At 42.6% G+C, this 19460-nt stretch overlaps 1 protein-coding gene across 1 annotated transcript in view; it reads left to right on the forward strand.

The window, feature by feature from the left end:
- The window catches only part of camk2a (calcium/calmodulin-dependent protein kinase II alpha), a 56308-nt gene that overhangs the window by 11781 nt on the left and 25067 nt on the right, over nt 1-19460 (forward strand). Inside the window, exons 3-11 of the mRNA XM_054730998.2 lie at nt 51-110; nt 4831-4885; nt 4974-5039; nt 5130-5202; nt 9500-9602; nt 11482-11565; nt 17567-17661; nt 17817-17939; nt 19242-19325. Coding sequence (XP_054586973.1) covers nt 51-110; nt 4831-4885; nt 4974-5039; nt 5130-5202; nt 9500-9602; nt 11482-11565; nt 17567-17661; nt 17817-17939; nt 19242-19325 — 743 coding nt within the window. The remainder of the gene's footprint in view (nt 1-50; nt 111-4830; nt 4886-4973; nt 5040-5129; nt 5203-9499; nt 9603-11481; nt 11566-17566; nt 17662-17816; nt 17940-19241; nt 19326-19460) is intronic.

Here is a 19460-nt window from a genome sequence, read left to right on the forward strand (position 1 = left end):
TGTGTGTGTGTGTGTGTGTGTGTGTGTGTGCGTGCGTGCGTATGTTACAGATCATCAGAAGTTGGACCGTGAAGCTCGAATTTGTCGACTACTGAAGCACCCCAATATCGGTGAGTAACCTAACCACCATGGTTCTCGTGAGCAAACAAGAAGAGACTTTCTAAACCTGGTCTAGTAACACCAGGTCCAGTAAATCCAGATCCAGTAAAACCTGGTCCAGTAACACCAGATCCAGTAAAACATGGTCAAGAAAAACCTGATCTAGTAAATCCAGATCCAGTAAAACCTGGTCCAGTAAATCCAGATCCAGTAAAACCTGGTCCAGTTTAACCTGGCCCAATAACACCAGGTTCAGTAAATCCAGATCCAGTAAATTTGGTCCAGGAAGACAATATCCAGTAAAACCTGGTCCAGTAAATCCAAATCCAGTAAAACCTGGTCCAGTAACAGTTCCAGTAAAACCAGGTCCAGTAAATCCAGATCCAGTAAAACCTGGTCCAGTAACACCAGGTCCAGAAAATGTAGATCCAGTAAAACCTGGTCCAGTAACACTTGGTCCAGTAACACCAGGTCCATGGATGATGAGGTTCTGTATTTTAGTTCAGTTCTTCCCACACAGAAATCTGAAGGTGTGCAGCTGAACCCCAGCTGTCTGCACCGAGCTCTGACCCAAACCTGTACCAACACAGAACCAGGATTTTGGACTTGGTATTCACACTAAAGGGGGTGGAGTAGAAATCTCTCTGCTTTATTGTATTTATTTGAGGGCATGAGGTCTAGAACTATGTCCTATGGGTCATGGACCTAGGCCCTACCTGTAATGGTCCTACGCCTGTGGTTCAAACCTAACCTGTCAGATTTTCACAATAAAAGTCCTGAGGCTGAAGCAGAAAAAGCAGTTTAGGATCTTCGGAAGACATACAGACTGAAATAAGATCAGCTAAATGTTCAAATATGACCTCACATGAACTCAGTGGGCCAATCAGCAGGCTGTGAGTGAGTTGAGCATCCAATCAGAGAGCTGCGTGGGCAGGTGATGCTCCGCAGATACCAGCAGTGTTACATAACTGTGTGTGCCTGTGTTGCTAAGCAATAGTGCCCATAGGTGAAGACATTAAAACCATCCATCCACCTACACACACACACACACACACACACACACACACACACACACACACACACACCTGTGTAAAAGCACTCAGAAAGAAGTAATCAGGTATTCTCTTGAAATACTCCTACACATTGCAGCAATGGAAATTAATGTGTGCACCACGTGTTCTAAGTGTGTGTGTGTGTGTGTGTGTGTGTGGGGGGGGGGGGGGGGGTTATATAATAAAAGCAAAGAACAGATTCAGATACCAGGCAATCCGCTTCTGCAGCTATATCACCTGGCCAGGTGCATTAACAGCTGTCTGACAAAGCCTAGGTCCCATGAAACACTCAGATAGATTGCCGTCAGTCTTATATTTTGAAAGTCATACCACTGTATAAAACGGGGTAAGCATCACTTCACAAACTACAAACCTGTTTCCTTACTTCCTCAATTTGCCAAGATACTGGAAAAACTGTTCACTTACCACCTAGATAAATGTTTAGAAAAACATAAACTACTTACTAACAGTCAATATGGATTTAGAGCTAATTGTTCAACACCACTGGCACTAATTGAAACACTAGAGGACATTACAAATGCTATAGATCAGAAAAAGTGTGCAGTAGGAGTATTCATTGATCTAAAAAAGCATTCTACACAATCAATCATAATATCCTACTAAATAAACTGGAACGCTGTGGAATCGGGGGGGTGGTACTAGACTGGATCAGGAATTATTTGACCGACAGGAAGCAGTTTGTGAAGTTGGATGGAATCAACTCATCCTGCTAGGACATTGTTTGTGGTGTTCCCCAGGGGTCAGTGCTTGGTCCAAAACTGTTCATTCTTTATATTAATGACATCTGCAAGGTGTCACAAACATTAAAGTTAATTTTATTTGCAAATGATACAAACACATTCTGGACTAAAAGTCACTCCATACTGTTCACTGATTTCCACACATTGAAGTTACTGTATGGAGGTTTGGGGAAACACCTATAAATGTGCATTATCATCATTATCTGTGTTACCAGGTATAGTTCAGCTTCAAACAGCACAGCTGATGTATGAAGTAAACAATAAACTACTTCCAGACAACATATTAAAGCTCTTTCATAAAAGGGAGGGGAGATATCAGTTAAGAGGGGAGTTAACATTAAACATGCTTGAGTCCGAACATCATTAAAAACTGTGTGTGTGTGTGCGTGCGTGCGTGCATGCGTGCGTGTGTGTGTGTGTGTGTGTGTGTGTGTGTGAAACTGTGGAACAGAATGAGTGATGAACTGAGACAATGTCCAAACATGATGCTGTTTATAAAAAGACTTAAAGGGCCTCAGAGTCCTTCTCCACCCACGTATCAATTTTGAAAATTGCATCATAAGTAGGCGTTGCCTGGCAGACCGAGAGGGCGGAGCCACGGCAGTGACGATGACGGATGGGTAACGAGACGAAGCTAGCTCCCTTCACTCTAAGCAGTTATCAGAAGTGGAGGACGTTTCTCCCCCTCCTTACACAGACAATCGAGAAGAAAGGGACCAAGTCTATTTGGAGGAGACAAGCGGACCTGAGCCTTGGTGTTTTGAGCTTGTGAGTTGCCTGAAACTACCGGAGCCGACCCTCATCTCCCACCTCAATCATAACAACCTTTTTGAACAGTTCCAGTCTGGTTTTCGCCCTCGACACAGCACAGAAACAGCTCTTGTTAAAATCACAAATGACCTTCTCATGGCAGCTGACTCCGGTTTTCTTTCTCTACTCATCCTTCTTGATCTTAGTGCAGCTTTCGACACCATCTCTCACTCAACCCTTCTTAACCGGTTAGCTTGCCTTGGTATCACTAACCCCCAAATTCCACTACCTCCGCTCCGCTCCGCTCCGCTCCGGTCCGCCCCCGCCTTCCGCAGCCGCTCGCTTCCGAACTCAATTTTTACTGGTATGCGCTCTACAACGGCTCCGCTCCGGTGCGGAGACCTGAGGGGGGCAAACAAGCATGCGCGGGATTTTCGAGATCTTGCGATACAGTCCGAGCAATAAACGCGGAAGTTAGATCCAAACACCCGTTGTGCGGGAGAAGCATCGAAATGAGCTGTTTAATCTGCCCATCATTTGTGTTGAGAGATCAGCAGAGTTTGGATCAACAAAGTGTGACTACTTTGATAGTGGAAACTGTATTTATGGCTTACTTTTGTGCATTTAAAGTTCAACCGCCATTGATAGTTGTTAAAAGTTGTTAAACCTGTGCATATGAAACAAAAAACGCCTTTTGTTTAGCGATTTATTGTGAAAAACGGAAGATGTGCTTGCTCCTTTTCCTGTTGGGCCGTTGTGATTTCTGTCCATTTACTGCGGAGGTGCTCCGGCGTCCGGCAAAAATAGGATCGATTCTATTTTTGCCGGACGCCGGAACAGAGGGCGCCGCACGGCGCCGCACTGCCGGAGCACGGCCGCAGTAGTGGAATTGCTCTGATTGACTAGAACGGGACCGATTTTGCTCCGGCGTTCGTGTCGGAGCGGAGCGCAGCGGAGCGGAGGTAGTGGAATTTGGGTGTCACACTGCTCTCGCCTGGTTCTCCTCCTATCTCACTGGCCGATTTAAATTAAAATCCTTGTCTTCTCACCCTGTTGCTGTTTCTGCCGGTGTTCCCCAGGGCTCTGTCCTTGGACCTTTCTTATTTATCATCTACGTTCTTCCACTTGGCCATATCTTTCGCAAATACAAGATAAATTTCCACTTCTACGCAGATGACACTCAAATCTATATCTCCTCTCAACCCGATGCTATCTTCCCTCCAGTCTCCCTATCCAGCTGTCTCCTTGAGATAAAATCATGGTTCTCTTCAAACTTCCTGAAACTCAACAGCAATAAAACCGAAATTCTACTCATAGGCAAGCCCTCCACGCTGAACATATCCCCCAGCATATCAATTAACATCGAAAATTCCTCCATCCTTTCCTCCCCCCATGTAAAGAGTCTTGGAGTCATCCTTGACAGCACTTTATCATTCAAAGCCCACATCAACAACATCATTCGCTCAGCCTACTTTCATTTACGCAATATCAACCGACTCCGCCCCTCTCTCACTCCTCATGCTACAGCATCCTCGTACACAGCCTAGTCACTTCTAGGACTGACTACTGTAACTCTCTCCTTTTTGGTCTCCCCCATAAATCCCTCCATCGGCTCCAACTCCTCCAAAATGCTGCTGCACGGATCATCACTCGTACCCCCTATAGAGATCACATCAGCCCTGTTCTTCAGCGTCTCCACTGGCTGCCTACTGAACACAGAATCTCATTCAAAATCCTGCTTCTCACCTACAAATGTATCCACTGTCTCGCCCCTCCGTACCTCTCCGATCTCATCCATGTTGCTGTCCCATCTCGCTCCCTCAGGTCTTCCTCTGCCATTCACCTTGTGGTTCCTCCCGCTCGTCTCACCACTGCTGGAAATCGAGCTTTCAGTCGCTCTGCTTCTCGGCTCTGGAACTCACTTCCTCCTCTCATTCAAATCCAAACTCAAAACTCACCTGTTCAACCTGGCTTACACCCTCTAGCCCACAAACTCTTTACTCTGAAATTTATATCATACTTTTTGTAATTTTATTGTTTAAATTATCTTATTCTTATTTGTGTGTAAGTTTTATCATGTTTTGTGAGGTGACCTTGGGTTTTGAAAGGCGCCTATACATTAAATGCATTATTATTATTATTATTATTATTATTATATTGTGCTGCAGTTCGTCTCCATGACAGCATCTCAGAGGAGGCTCATCACTACCTGATCTTTGACCTGTGAGTGTTTCTTGTGCTGATTAGAACGTTTGGTTTATTTTCTACTAAACTGATTTGTTTCAACTCACGCTGATGTTTTGTGTTTCAGAGTCACAGGCGGAGAGCTGTTTGAAGATATCGTAGCCAGAGAATATTACAGTGAAGCTGATGCCAGGTAGAAACACACACACACACACACACACACACACACACACACACAGTTAAAGCTGCTCTGCTCTACCTGTGATCTCTGACCTTTCTGCAGCCACTGCATCCAGCAGATATTGGAGGCGGTGCTTCACTGTCATCAGATGGGCGTGGTCCACAGGGACCTGAAGGTACTAACCCTAACCAGGTTGAAAGGTGGTAGGAGATGCTTTTCTGGAGCATGCTATCCACTTACCAATACATTAGATGGTTTATCAAAAAATCTATCAAAAACTAAATATTTTTAATAACTTCTAATTCTAGAAAAAAATCATGCAATCAGTGTGAACATCCTGTTCTTAATGACTGGATTCTGATCCATCAGTTTCTTCTTATTATGTAATTTTATGGCCACAAAGGGCAGTGGGGTCTGAATGACATTTCATTAACCCTGTAAAGCATCACTTTAGCACATACTGAATCAAGAAAATGATTTAAAAATATGAAAGATTTGCATAGTATGGCTTTAAAGGGGCAATATGTAAGATTTCTACTGTGAAAACAAGGAAACTGCTTAGTCAATCACCTGACCTGAACACCATTAAATTAGTCTCAGAGAACAAAGTAAGGAACCTTGGTGTTATCTAAGACTAAGACATGTCATTCAAATCCCACGTTAAACAGGTTTGTAGGATTTCCTTCTTCCACCTTCGGAATATTGCTAAGATGTCATGGTCTGTGTCTGCGTCTCCCTCATGTGTCTCCTTGTGTGCTCCATTTCCCCCTAACCCCGGCTTTCCACCGGAGCCGTCAGCAGCACGTTACTGCAGCAGCACGTCTTGCTCGCGTAAGCTGCTGCTTGGCCCTTCCCACGAGACGCGAAGCAGCAGGGGAGCAGCTGTCACCGACAGAGCACGAAGTCACACGAGTGACTTCGTCAGTAAACACAACAACAAGCAGGAGAAAACTACAACATGGTTTGTGTTTTATGTTCTGTCCATTTTATAATCGCCAATACGGACCTGAAAAACAAAGGAGACCGCTAGCTAGGTGATAACTTCTCACGGGGACGCACAGTTAGTAACCTTTTTTTTTTTAAGTAAAGCAACCAGAAGGCAGTACGTTCTTTATTCTGAAAAATTCGGGAGCTTCTCTCCATTTCCGCGTCCGATTTCCTGTCTTTCCTTCCCCAAAAATGTCGAACTTGACCCATTTCAGAGGCGTCGCGCGTAGAAAATAGAACCGGCGCATAAAGGCCGCGACATGCTGCTCCTGAGACGCGGCCGACTCGCGCTGCTGACGGCTCCGGTGGAAAGCCGGGGTAAGAATCCCCCTTATGTGTCTCTTTGTGTTCCTCATGTGTCCCCTGGTCTTCAGCCCTCCACATATCTCTCAGGTCCTGTGTTCCTTTAGTCTTCCCCAGTCACCCCTCTGCAGTTTTTATAGTTTCAGCTTTTCATTTTATTAGTCTCTTTAGTATGTTGTTTTTTCCCTCCGGTCTTTGTAGTTTTCCTTCCCTTTAGAATTTTAGTTATGTGGTTGCTTTTCTTGATTTTAGGTTTTACTCTTAGGTCATGTTAGTTTCCTCCCTGATTAGTTATTGCTTTCACCTGGTTCTCTCCCCACACACCTGCAGCTCATCTGCCTCCCATTATCCCCAGGATATAAAACCCTCTCTGTCTCTCATTGTCTTGTCGGTCCATTGTGTTTGGTGTCAGCGTTGTTTTGTTCCTTGTCGCTAGGTCTCTAGGTTTGTGCTCTTTAAGTGAGCTTTTGTCTCCAGGTTTCCAGGACATTGTTTTTGACTTCCAGCCCTTTTTGGATTTTTTGTTCCCCTTCCTAATAAAGGAATGATTTCATTTACATCCACTCCTGCCTCATGTCGTTCTGGGTGTCTGCATATTGGGCCCACCCCTCCTCCTAATGTGACATAAGATTAGAAGCATCCTTTCAGGAGTGATGCTGAAAAACTAGTTCATGCATTTATTACATCAAGACTGGATTACTGTAATTCATTACTCCCAGGAAGTCCACAGAATGTAGTTAAAATGCTGCAGCTAGAGTTCTTATGGGAATTAAAAAGAGAGATCATATCTCTCCTGTATTAGTTTCCCTACATTGGCTGCCTGTTGAATTCAGAATAGATTTTAAGATCCTCCTTCTCACATATAAAGCTCTTAATAATCAATAAATCAATCAATCAAATCAAAGATACTTTATTAATCCCAGAGGGAAATTAGAGTTTCAGTACACACAATTCAGGGATCAGACATACATGGGCAAGACACATGACAAGAATTGGTGACTGTGGTCATTCCCAACCCTGAGTTGCGCTACCTTAATAGAGATAAGAGGGTAACATGAGGATTGGTTCAGGTGGAGGGAAAAAAAGAGGTACTTCAGAGCTACCCTCCAGCAGGAGAGCAGCTTTTCTCTGCAAAAAAAAAAAAAAAAACACACCTCAGACAGAGATATGCAACAGACTTCAGACAACACAACATAAGTGTCCACTAGGAGGGGTGGTAGGTTGGGACTATCCCAGCTTCAGTTCCTGCAGCCACGATGAAGCAGCGCATGTCACCTCAGTGTGGATAGGGGGGGGGAGCATTTAGGGTCGGAGGGTTGCAGTGACCCTGGACGCTTCAGCGGCCTTCCTGCAGTCCCGCCCAGGCTGGGAAAGGAGGCAGAGTTGAGTTGCCATAGCGACTGCACATTCCGCATAATCTTCTGAGGGGGGAGTTTTCGTTGGAGTCTTGCAGGCTCAAGGACACCAGATTCTGATTAGAAATTGTTTTGGGGCCAGACAGAGATAATTTCCTCTCTGTCTTACGGTTTGTTGGTCCTCACCTCTCTGAATCCCAATAATGGACGTTAATCTATCCCAATCTGTGCTGATTCATCCACTCTCTCCTTGATGGCATCCATCTTTTGTGCCAAAGAATGAATCTCCGCCAAAGTCTCAAGCTTACGATTCATCTCGACAATTATTTGAGTCTGTGAATTCACAGCGCGGTGCAAACCATCTCTGAGCTCCGGGGTCAGGCCAATATTCCTCGACAGCTCGTTAATGTTCCGGTAAGCCAGGTAGTCTCTAAGGCCAATGAGCAGGAAACCTGACACCAACACCACGAATATCCACACGTCTTCAGAGTCCTCCACAGACAGCCGAGTTAAACAAATCAAGTTCCACTGTTTCCAGGAGTCCATGATGTGTCCAACTGAGTCTGTCCCGGTGGGGCATCCGGGAGCCACTTCTCCCGTTCTCATCGTTGAAAATTTTTTATCAGTCGCGTTGAGAGACCAGCTGACGAGATCCATTTAAATGTATTTCAGTTTCCAGTTTCCAGAAAAAATGCAGAAGCAGCCGTGCACCCCAGCACACACAGACAAAGGCCTTGAGGATAAGATATGGAGGAGAGGAGGAAAAGAAGCGTCTGCACCTGCCAAGAGCCAGAAGAAAAACTCCATCATACATCAGTGACCTGATTAGTCCAAACATTCCTAACCGAGCACTTTGCTCTCAGACTGCAGATTTACTGGTGGTTCCCAGAATGTCTAAAAATAGGATGGGAGGCAGATCTTTTAGCTATCAGGCTCCTCTCTTGTGGAACCAGCTGCCAGCTTTAGTCCACGAGACAGACACCTTGTCTTCTTTTAAGACTAGGCCTAAAACATTTTTATTTCATAGGGCTTATGGTTAAGATCTGATGTTAGCCTAGATCTGGACAAGTGGGGGAGTAGATGTCTATGTCTGACCAATGTCACCCAACCTGGACCGGGTCCAGATGTGGAAGCAGCATGAAATATCCTGTACTGGCTAGGGATGCAGCCAAAACAGAGTTTGGGGTATTTTTCACGAGAAAGTAATATTAAAGGGTAAAAAGCTCCAAACAGTGGATTTTCCATTATATGGCCCCTTTAACAAAAAGATAAACTGAACCCAGTTTATCTTTATATAGATGGTAAAGTGCAGTTACACTGATCGTCATGCAGAGTCTAGCCAGTACTTCTAAGGATTTGTTTGAAGCTTCATTGTTTGTTTACCCCGTAATGGAACAGCACCAGTTTACTTGTTTCACATGCAGCTGTATGTCCCTGCACGCCCTCTTTGATTTAAGTCTGTGGAAAAAACACTTTTATTCTCTGGCTTTTGTTTTTGTGCGTTATTTGTTGATGCTGTCTTCCCTCTTTTTTGCTATGAGTGTGATGTTTTTTATACACAACGTGTTTATGATGATCTTAGGTGATTTTCTATGTGCAGGCATGGTTTAGGGGGCTCATGGGTTTGGACCTTTCAATTGTGGACATTCAACAGTAGCTTGCTTGAACAAGAAGAAAAAATCTCCAGCTGCACCTTTAAATGTGATGAGCTCCATGATTAGACTTAGTTTTTATGTTAAATCTGTGCGATGTTCTGTTAGCATTTCAACATTCCTTATACAAACCAATGGGAAGATTAGCATGCTAGCATGTGTTTTGTGTCTGCAGCCTGAGAACCTGCTGCTGGCCTCAAAGTCTAAAGGAGCAGCGGTGAAACTGGCTGACTTTGGCCTCGCCATCGAGGTGGAGGGAGATCAGCAGGCCTGGTTCGGTAAGACAGTCCTGAGACCTGGGCCCTCATTTATCAACCGTACCTGCACACAGATCTGTGTGTGTGTGTGTGTGTGTGTGTGTGTGTGTGTGTGTGTGTGTGTGTGTGTGTGTGTGTGTGTGTGTGTGTGTATGTGTGTGAACTAACACACACACTGATCTGTGTTATTCAGCAGAGCGTGACCTCTGAAGGGAATGTCCTCCATGAGCGCTCCGATCTGCTTCCTGAAGGAGCTCTGCTGCGTGTGGAGCGACAGACAAACCACACGAATCTAAACCATCCAGTCCCAATCCTATCTTACATCTATGAGAACCATGGACGTAATTTTGGGGGGGGACAGGGGGGACATGTCCCCCCCACTTTTTCTAAAGTCAAGGGTTGACCCCTGCACTTTTTACCATCCAAAAACAATATTACGCTATATTAAATTGACACTAGTTGAGCTCTAGGACCAAGCAGAAAAAAACTGTTTGTGTTGAAGCCTGTTTCCCATTAGAGCATACTGTAAAGATTCACCCCCCCCCACCCCCACCCCTCCGTGTCCCCCCCACTTCTAAAGTGAAAATTACGTCCATGATGAGAACCTCCTCTGCTCCCCGATCGTACACGTGTTACCATGGTAACCAGACTTAACGGCAGCTCAGAGGCTGCGCTCAGACATTTCCAAATAAAACTACCGTATTTTCCGCACCATAAGGCTCTATTAAAACCTTTGATCTTCCCCTGAACCGGCAGTGCGCCTTTTAATACATGTATTAAGGACGTAAGTGAAGCCAGCCACACCTGCGTCTGCAGGAAAACAAAGAGCCAGCCCGTACCACCGCCCACCCTCACCAAATAAAAGGTGTGACACTGCTCCACACAGCTATACCGGTAACCAGCCATGGCACCAGCGATGAGACACGCTTGCGAGGAAGAGTTCAAGCTCAAAGCCATCACTCATGCCGTTGAACATGGAAACAGATACAGGATTAGCAACGGCGTGATCATCAAGGCGAACCCGAAGGGCTGGATGGATGAGGACATGATGGCGGGCGTGGCTGTGGGAGGTGTAAACCAAAAGACGGGATGGCTTCTTCCACGCTTCTCCAGCCATGCTGATCTGCGACTCCATGCGGGCCCATCTCACCAGGTGAAGAGGATGAACACGGAGCTCACCATCATACCGGGTGGATTAACCAAAGAACTCCAGCCGCTGGACATTGGGGTGAACCCGTCCTTCAAAGCGAAAATCCGAGCAGCGTTGGAGCGCTGGATGACTGATGGTGAACACACGTTCACCAAGACGGGCAGGCAGCACCGATCGAATTATGCCACCATCTGTGAGTGGATCGCTGATGCCTGGGCCAACGTTTCCGTCCAGACTGTTGCTCGAGCGTTCACCAAGGCCGGGATCACAACGGGAGAGCCGAGCAACGACAGTGACATTGACTCTGACGACGATGAGCCGGGCGCGGGATTTTGAGGGATTCATGGACCAGGAATGAAAGTGAGCCTTATGTGCGGGCCAAACCTTTAACTAGGACGCTGAGTGGCTGAGCGCCCTATAATCATGTGAGCCTTATGGTGCGGGGTTTTCCCTTGTGTGGTTCTGTTTTACAGCCATGTCTGCTTGTTTCTGGTGATCTGGTCCATTGAAATATGAACGAAAACATTAACATTCATCCATAAGCACTGTCCCTTTAACAGCGTTAACCATTTCTACTTCCTCACAGGCGGAGCTTCGTTATTATCTGTTTGGTGGGGTTTTCTATTGGTCTCAGTCTTTTCCTGTTTTACACTTTTTCCTTTGACTTGTCAACTGAACCGAATCCCACCTGAGTTACCATGGTAACCAGATGCCAAGGCAGCGGTCTGACTGAGTGCACGTGTGTTTCAGGTTTTGCGGGGACTCCAGGATATTTGTCTCCAGAAGTTCTGAGGAAGGATCCGTATGGGAAGGCAGTGGACCTCTGGGCCTGCGGTCAGATTCCTGTCTGCTACTCTCTGTGTTTCATCCACCTTTGTTGTGTTCCTTCATTTCGGGTTTATTTGTGTGCAGCTGTTTATAATCTGTTTATTTATTTATCTGACATTTATTTAAAGAGGAGTAACCCCACGAGATCTCGTTTTGACGAGGGTCTCAAACAAAACCAAAACCCGACAGAAGGCAGTCATGAGTATGCAGTTACTGAAAGAGAAAAAGTATTCAGTCATAAACATGATCAGAGCAATGAATAAATACTCAACAAAAGTATTTACAAAACAAGACGCGCACCCGACATCCCATAGGTAAGTAAATGTTATTTCTGTAGCGCTCGTCACAGACAGAAAGTCATAACGTGCTTCACGTAGATCACAACAAATAACGTCACAACGACAAAAACAAAGTCATAATACGATAAATCTCCAGTACCACGATACAGCAAAGCACTGTGTATATAAACACATACAGTAAACACCATAGATGCTAACGACATGTTACCAAAGCCTTAACATTTGTTTAAATCAAGACCATAACTAAAGAAGTAAATAATAAAAAACAAGTTAACAAATATAAATGACTAACATTTACAAAAGCAAAGATGTGTTAGAATGGCCTTTTGGATAGTATGAAAAGAATTCATTAGCATGTTAAGTAACAGTATCATCAGCATAGAGATGAATATCACAGTTTAAGCTGCTCAGTGGAAGGTTGTTGATGAAAATTAAAAATAAAAGTCCAAGAGAGGGATTCCTTTGTCTATGTCGCCTGGCTACCCTTATAAAATACACAGTGATAACTATGATGAAGACAGGAATTAAACCATTAAAGTGAAGATCTGGAGAAGCCAAGGGCATACAGCTTATCTAGGAGAAGGTAATGGTCAACAGGATCTAATTATTTGGTAAGATCTAGGAAGATGGCATCAGCAGACCTATAATTGTCAAAGCTAGAGGAAATATCATTAGTAAGTTTCTGAAGGGCTGTAATAGTGAAGAAGTGTTTCCTGAAGCCGGATTGACATTGAGAAAGTAAATTATCCTTGGTGAGATAGTCAGATGATTGAAGGAATATAATTTTCTCAATTCCAACACATTATTAATTATTAATATTGGTTTGTAGTTGTTTATGTTCTGCCTATCACCTCCTCAGTGCAGTGGGATAACTGGTGCATTTCCGAGCACAGAGTGCATTAACGGGTTTTTAAATTACATTTAAAAATTCTGCCAATGGAAAGGAAAGTAATTTTGAAGCTAGTTTAATAAACTTCCCTTTTTATACCATCAACCCCAAGTCCAGTGCTGGAAGGCATCGGGTTGATTCTCTGCTGAGAGAACCTGTTTACAGTAAAGGACTGATTACAAGGTTGAGCGTTAATATTAAGATTTGCATGAAAAATTGTGCTTGGAGAGAAAATCACATAAATGAATTATTATAATTTTCTCAAAAATGCTCACCGCTGAACAAAATGCTGCCTAAACTCATTACAGATCGCTGCTGGATCCAGAGGTGGAAGAGTACTAAAATGTCCTACTTAAGTACGAGTGCCAATACTATGATAATTTTTTACTCAAGTACAAGTAAAATTACTTGCCTAAATTTTTACTCAAGTAAAAGTAAAAAGTATCGTAAATAAAATGTACTCAAAGTAAAAGTTACTTAGTTACATTTTTGTCAGCGTAAGGATGGCTACATCTAAGTAGTGCTAAACCAATATACCAGTTCACAATTTGCTTGTGTGTGCGCACACACACACACACGCACACACACGCACACACACACACACACACACACACACACACACACACACACACACACACACACACACACACACACACACACACACACACACACACACAGAGTTTGATGGAGGGATTTCTATCCAGTCAGTGAGAACAGGACGTGCACATTGAATGAACGAGGTTTTTCTACGATTGTAGGTTTCAATTGTGATTAAAATTATTCTTTATTTTGAGAAACAAATAATAATTTTTTAAGATGCCATCAGCATGTGAGGTGTCTCAATGTCCTCATGACAAAACTCTAACATGAGACTGTGCTCTAACCTGTCACATAATATAACAAGCCATTTCAGATGGACCGTATGACAGCTGTTAACGTTGGCCCTGCCCTACTTTACCTCTACATTACAGTTCCTTTATCCATGTCCTTCCTAGAGCTCCTCTCTGACCTTCATGCTTATGTAGAGCAGCTGATTTTTAAAGTTAGCAGAGTTCATCCTTGGTAGTGGGTTCACTCACTCATTTAACCCTTCACCACTGAAACCAGTTTGTTCACTCCAATCCTCCTAAATAATCCTCCAATCATCCAACTGGAATCCTTAAGGGTCCCGTAACGTCCATCCTGTCAGAACAGGCCTTGGGAGCCCAGGTGTTACTAGAACTAATGGTGTCTCCTCACTAGCGTGAGCCTCCAAACTGCGAAGGTTGGTCTCCAAACATGGAACTTTAAACGCATGCATTTATCTCCTCTTGTTGCACTTAAACATGTTTTAAAAGGCTTGTATCGTGATATTGTAGCGTAGATTGTCGGAAGGAGTTTCAGCCAATGAGCACAGACACTGATGTCAACTTAGCAGTCAACAACTTTAGTTTTACACTGAGCAGATCCCCACTCCATCTGCCAGCATGGAACACCAACTCACGGTTTGAAAGTAATACCAACTGACAGCAACAGATATAAAACACTAAACAAAAGTAAACAATGCTAACATAACTCAGAACAATAAAGCTGTACAGAACACAACGAAAATGGAACAAACAACTGTGACCTACTCCCACAATGCACCACACCGCTGCTTAGCCTGGCAGTGGGCGGGATCACTGCACAAGTGGGCGGGGTCTCTACAATATGTTACACCTCCCAGACAAAAGATAGGTACAATATAAGATTAAATATTATCAGAAACACTGTAGAGATGTCATTATTTTTGAAATATAAGTTATTTTCCTGAGCTATTAATTCAACCAAGAAATAAGATGTATGGATTTGATGAAACCACGCTGTCTCATGCAGTCCTTTAGGTGTAACACACACACACACACACACACACACACACACACACACACACACACACACACACATGCACTGCAGCATGTTAGAATCATTTCAATGACTAATTTAACTACACTGAACTGCTTTTGTAGTAATTTAATCTCTTATTCTGGAGTAAAATAAAGAAACAAGCTGAATCATCACATATCTGCGGCAACAAGAAGCAGTGTTGGGAATGTTACTTTTAAAAAGTAATTAGTTATAGTTACTAATTGCTTTGTCAAAAAAGTAACTCAGTTACTTACCAAGTTACGAGATTATAAAAGTAACTAATTACCAAGAAAAATAACTACTGTACTTAGTTAATTTTCAATAAAGAATGCAAGAAAAATGGGTTCCCCTCTTAATTAAACTTACTTTATTTACTATAAATGACTACAATAGTGAAATATAAATGACTAATGACTGGAACATGATAAAATGTATGTCCAAATGTGTTTTATAAACCTGAATAATCTAAATAAATAAGCACTTAACAGGAGGAACTACTAACAGGAACATTACACTAATCTAGACTATTAAAAGGTCACTGTGTGATATTTAACAAGACCCCAGTCAGCTAACATTTAAAATAGCAAATAGAAACACCTGTAAAGGTTCCCGAGCCTTTAAATGGTCTCTGTAAACTGTTAAATTACAGAAATGAATGTAAATTTGCACAGTATTTTAATTTTTCCAGCTTCACATAATCGTGTGTTTTAGCAGCATTTCTGTTGCTGCTAATCTAGTAATGGTTAAATAAATAAACAAAATCCTTTAAAATGACACTAGAAGAGGCACAAGCCTGATGGAGGACTCACATTTACTAACTTGGGTCAGACCCAACCACAGAAGAGCTGAAGCTGGGTGGTAAACACACACAGGTAGTTCTGATAACACCTGAGCTCCATGACGTCTGAGACTGATGCATCAGTGTTACAGCGGGTCTAAAGACATGATCAGAAACAGGTTACAGCTGGATGATCTAGGAAGGTAGAAGATCAGGACGTCTGAGCGGTGAACAGGTGAGCGGACCTTCAGGACGTCCCGCTGTCACGCTAAGAAGGACACGGCTGCAGATCCACACCTGCAGCCGTAAACTATTCATCACATCTTCCTCGTTCTTCACGGGCCGTGATGCTCTTGGATGAAAACATCTACCTCTTTAGCTCCTGATCAGCTGATGACAGCTTCAACACACCGCGCTGCTTAACGCACGCATTTCCTTATCAGTAACAGAAACGACGTTTTGATAAAAGAAGATGATAATTAATTAGATTGCTCGTTACTGAAAATTATCTATCTACAGTGGTGTGAAAAACTGTTTGCCCCTTCCTGATTTCTTTCTTCTTTTGCATGTTTGTCACACAAAATGTTTCTGATCATCAAACACATTTAACCGTTAGTCAAAGATAACACAAGTAAACACAAAATGCAGTTTTTAAATGATGGTTTTTATTATTTAGGGAGAGAACAAAATCCAAACCTACATTGCCCTGTGTGATAAAGTAATTCAGTATTCAGTTCAGGTGAGCAGAGTGCATGAAAGACCTTGGCCACTACCTCATGTAGATTAACCTGCCAGAGACTTTATGTCTCTGCTCAAGCAGACGCAGCAGATCATGACCTTTAGGTCATAAACAGGACATTCATGACGCTATATATATATTTTTTAGTAACGCGGTTATTTTAAACGGCGTTATTCCCATCACTGCTCTGTTGTGTCTATAGCATGCAGTGACTGAGACAGTGAGAACACTGAGGGTCTCCGCCCACCCGGCCAATCATCATCGTGTTTGTAAGTGCGTTACCGACACCTCTCTCTCCCTGGCTGCAGCTGAAGTGTGGCGGTCAGAAAGCCTCACACTGTTGCTCAACGTTCCACAAGCACATAGTAACGCACAACCTTCCATCCCCAGTAACGGTAACGGCGTTGCAACAGTGGGAAAAGTAATCAGTTAGATTATTCCATTACCCAAAAAAAGAATGCCATTATTTTAAATGGCGTTATTCCCATCACTGTCAAGAATCAACTTCTGAGTTCAAACACAGGGATGGAGCACAACGTTTACACCTGAACAGTATCAGGATGTTTTAACTCACAGAGGCCTGCAGGTCTTCTGTTTTATGAGCAAAGTGCTGAGAATCCGCTTGTTATGAGCGCTAAACAGTATTTTGCCCCTTCTGTGCGGAGCATTAAGGGAAACACATTTCAAACACAGAACCGAGTCCGGCTACCGAACCGAGCAGAATTCTGATGACGTCACACCGGTGCGCGAAGGTGTGGGTTCCAACCTACAGGAGAGGAGGGAGAGAGGAGGTAAACAGCGAGTGGATCACAGGGAATGAACTGATGTATTCGAGCAAAACTGCGGTAAAAATGGCTGTTTGTCCTCATTATCTAAAGTGTACCCCCCCCCCCCCCCCGGTTTAGACGCGGCGCTCGTGCAGGTGTCTCTTTTTGTTCGATGCTGCAACACGTAATATTTTTAATTTATTAAGCCAACAATTTATTTTTACTCAGTAACGGATATCATTTAAAATGTAGCGGATTACAATTCTTTTTAAAAAACGTACTCAAGTAAAAGTAAAAGTACAGATTTTCAAAACGACAAAAAGTATAAATACACAGCAAAGCTACTCAATTACAGTAACGTGTGTAAATGTAATTTGTTACTTTCTTCCTCTGGCCGGATCATTAATAATCCCGTTATGGATTTTCATAATGCTAGTTGCAGACTTAACAGTCAAGTTATTGATTTTCCTCCAGAATTCTTTACGGTCATTGATATTTTTGCAAGTATATTAATTACTGTGTGTGTGTGTGTGTGTGTGTGTGTGTGTGTGTGTGTGTGTGTGTGTGTGTGTGTGTGTGTGTGTGTGTGTGTGTGTGTGTGTGTGTGTGTGTGTGCGCACGTGCTGATTACTTGGTTTGTCTTCCCACCAGGTGTGATCCTATACATCCTGTTGGTGGGATATCCTCCCTTCTGGGATGAGGATCAACATCGTCTCTACCAGCAGATCAAGGCTGGGGCCTATGATGTAAGAAATTTGACTCATTATGATGTCATCATAGTGGAGGTCATTTACTGGTTGGAGACAGATATGGGCGGGGCTTTGGCTCACTATTTCACAAACAATCCTATTCTCTATTTAATTCTTTTTGATTACATATTGTTCCCCTTCTTGCCTCCTAGTTTCCTTCTCCTGAGTGGGACACAGTGACTCCTGAAGCCAAAGACCTGATCAACAAGATGTTAACGATCAATCCAGCTAAACGGATCAGCGCCACAGAGGCCCTCAAACACCCCTGGATCTCTGTAAGACACACCTTCAGAAGTCACTGAAAGGGATGATGATGTTCATGACAGTGATGATAATGATGATGATGATGATGATGATGATGATAGTGATGATGATGGTAATGATGAAGATGATGATGATGATAGTGATGATGATGATGTTGATGATGAAGATGATTGTGATGATGATGATGATGATAGTGATGATAATGATGATGATGGTGAGTATGATGATAATGATGATGATGGTGATTTTAATGATGATGATGATGATTATGATGATGAAGATAGTCATGTTAATGATGATGATGATGATGGTGGTTATGATGATGATGCTGATGATGGAGATTTTAATGATGATGAAGAGTATGATGATGAAGATAGTGAGGATGATGATGATGATGAGTATGATGATTATGATGTTAATGATGATGATGATGGTGGTTATGATGATGATGATGAGTATGATGATTATGATGTTAATGATGATGATGATGAGTTTGATGATTATGATGTTAATGATGATGATGATGGTGGTTATGATGATGATGATAAAGAGTATGATGATGAAGATAGTGAGGATGATGATGATGATGAGTATGATGATTATGATGTTAATGATGATGATGATGAGTATGATGATTATGATGTTATTGATGATGATGATGGTGATTATGATGATGATGATGAGTATGATGATTATGATGTTAATGACGATGATGATGAGTATGATGATTATGATGTTAATGATGATGATGATGAGTATGATGATTATGATGTTATTGATGATGATGATGGTGGTTATGATGATGATGATGAGTATGATGATTATGATGTTAATGACGATGATGATGAGTATGATGATTATGATGTTAATGATGATGATGATGATGGTGGTTATGATGATGATGATGATGATGATGAGTATGATGATTATGATGTTAATGACGATGATGATGAGTATGATGATTATGATGTTAATGATGATGATGATGATGGTGGTTATGATGATGATGATGATGATGATGAGTATGATGATTATGATGTTAGTGATGATGATGTGATGATGGTGGTTATGATGATAGTGATGATGATGATGATGATGAGTATGGTGATTATGATGTTAATGATGATGGTGATGATGGTTATGATTTTGATGATGATGATGATGATGGTGGTTATGATTATGATGATGATGTTGATGATGACGATGAGTATGATGATTATGATGTTAATGATGATGATGATGGTGGTTATGATGATGGTTATGATGATGATGATGGTTATGATGATGATGATAATGATGGTGTGTTTCCCCAGCATCGCTCCACTGTGGCGTCTTGTATGCACAGACAGGAAACAGTTGAATGTCTGAAGAAATTCAATGCCAGGAGGAAATTGAAGGTGAGAATTTTCAAGTTTATTGTTTTTAAAAGTATATTTTAAGGATGATTCTGATCCAGTCAGAGTTCTGCTCAGGGCTGGGGGTTTGATTAATCTGAAGACGTGAATTCAGTCAGAATCTCTATTAGATTTTTT

The sequence above is a fragment of the Nothobranchius furzeri genome, chromosome 10 (assembly GCF_043380555.1).
Source record: "Nothobranchius furzeri strain GRZ-AD chromosome 10, NfurGRZ-RIMD1, whole genome shotgun sequence".
NCBI classification, from domain to species: domain Eukaryota; kingdom Metazoa; phylum Chordata; class Actinopteri; order Cyprinodontiformes; family Nothobranchiidae; genus Nothobranchius; species Nothobranchius furzeri.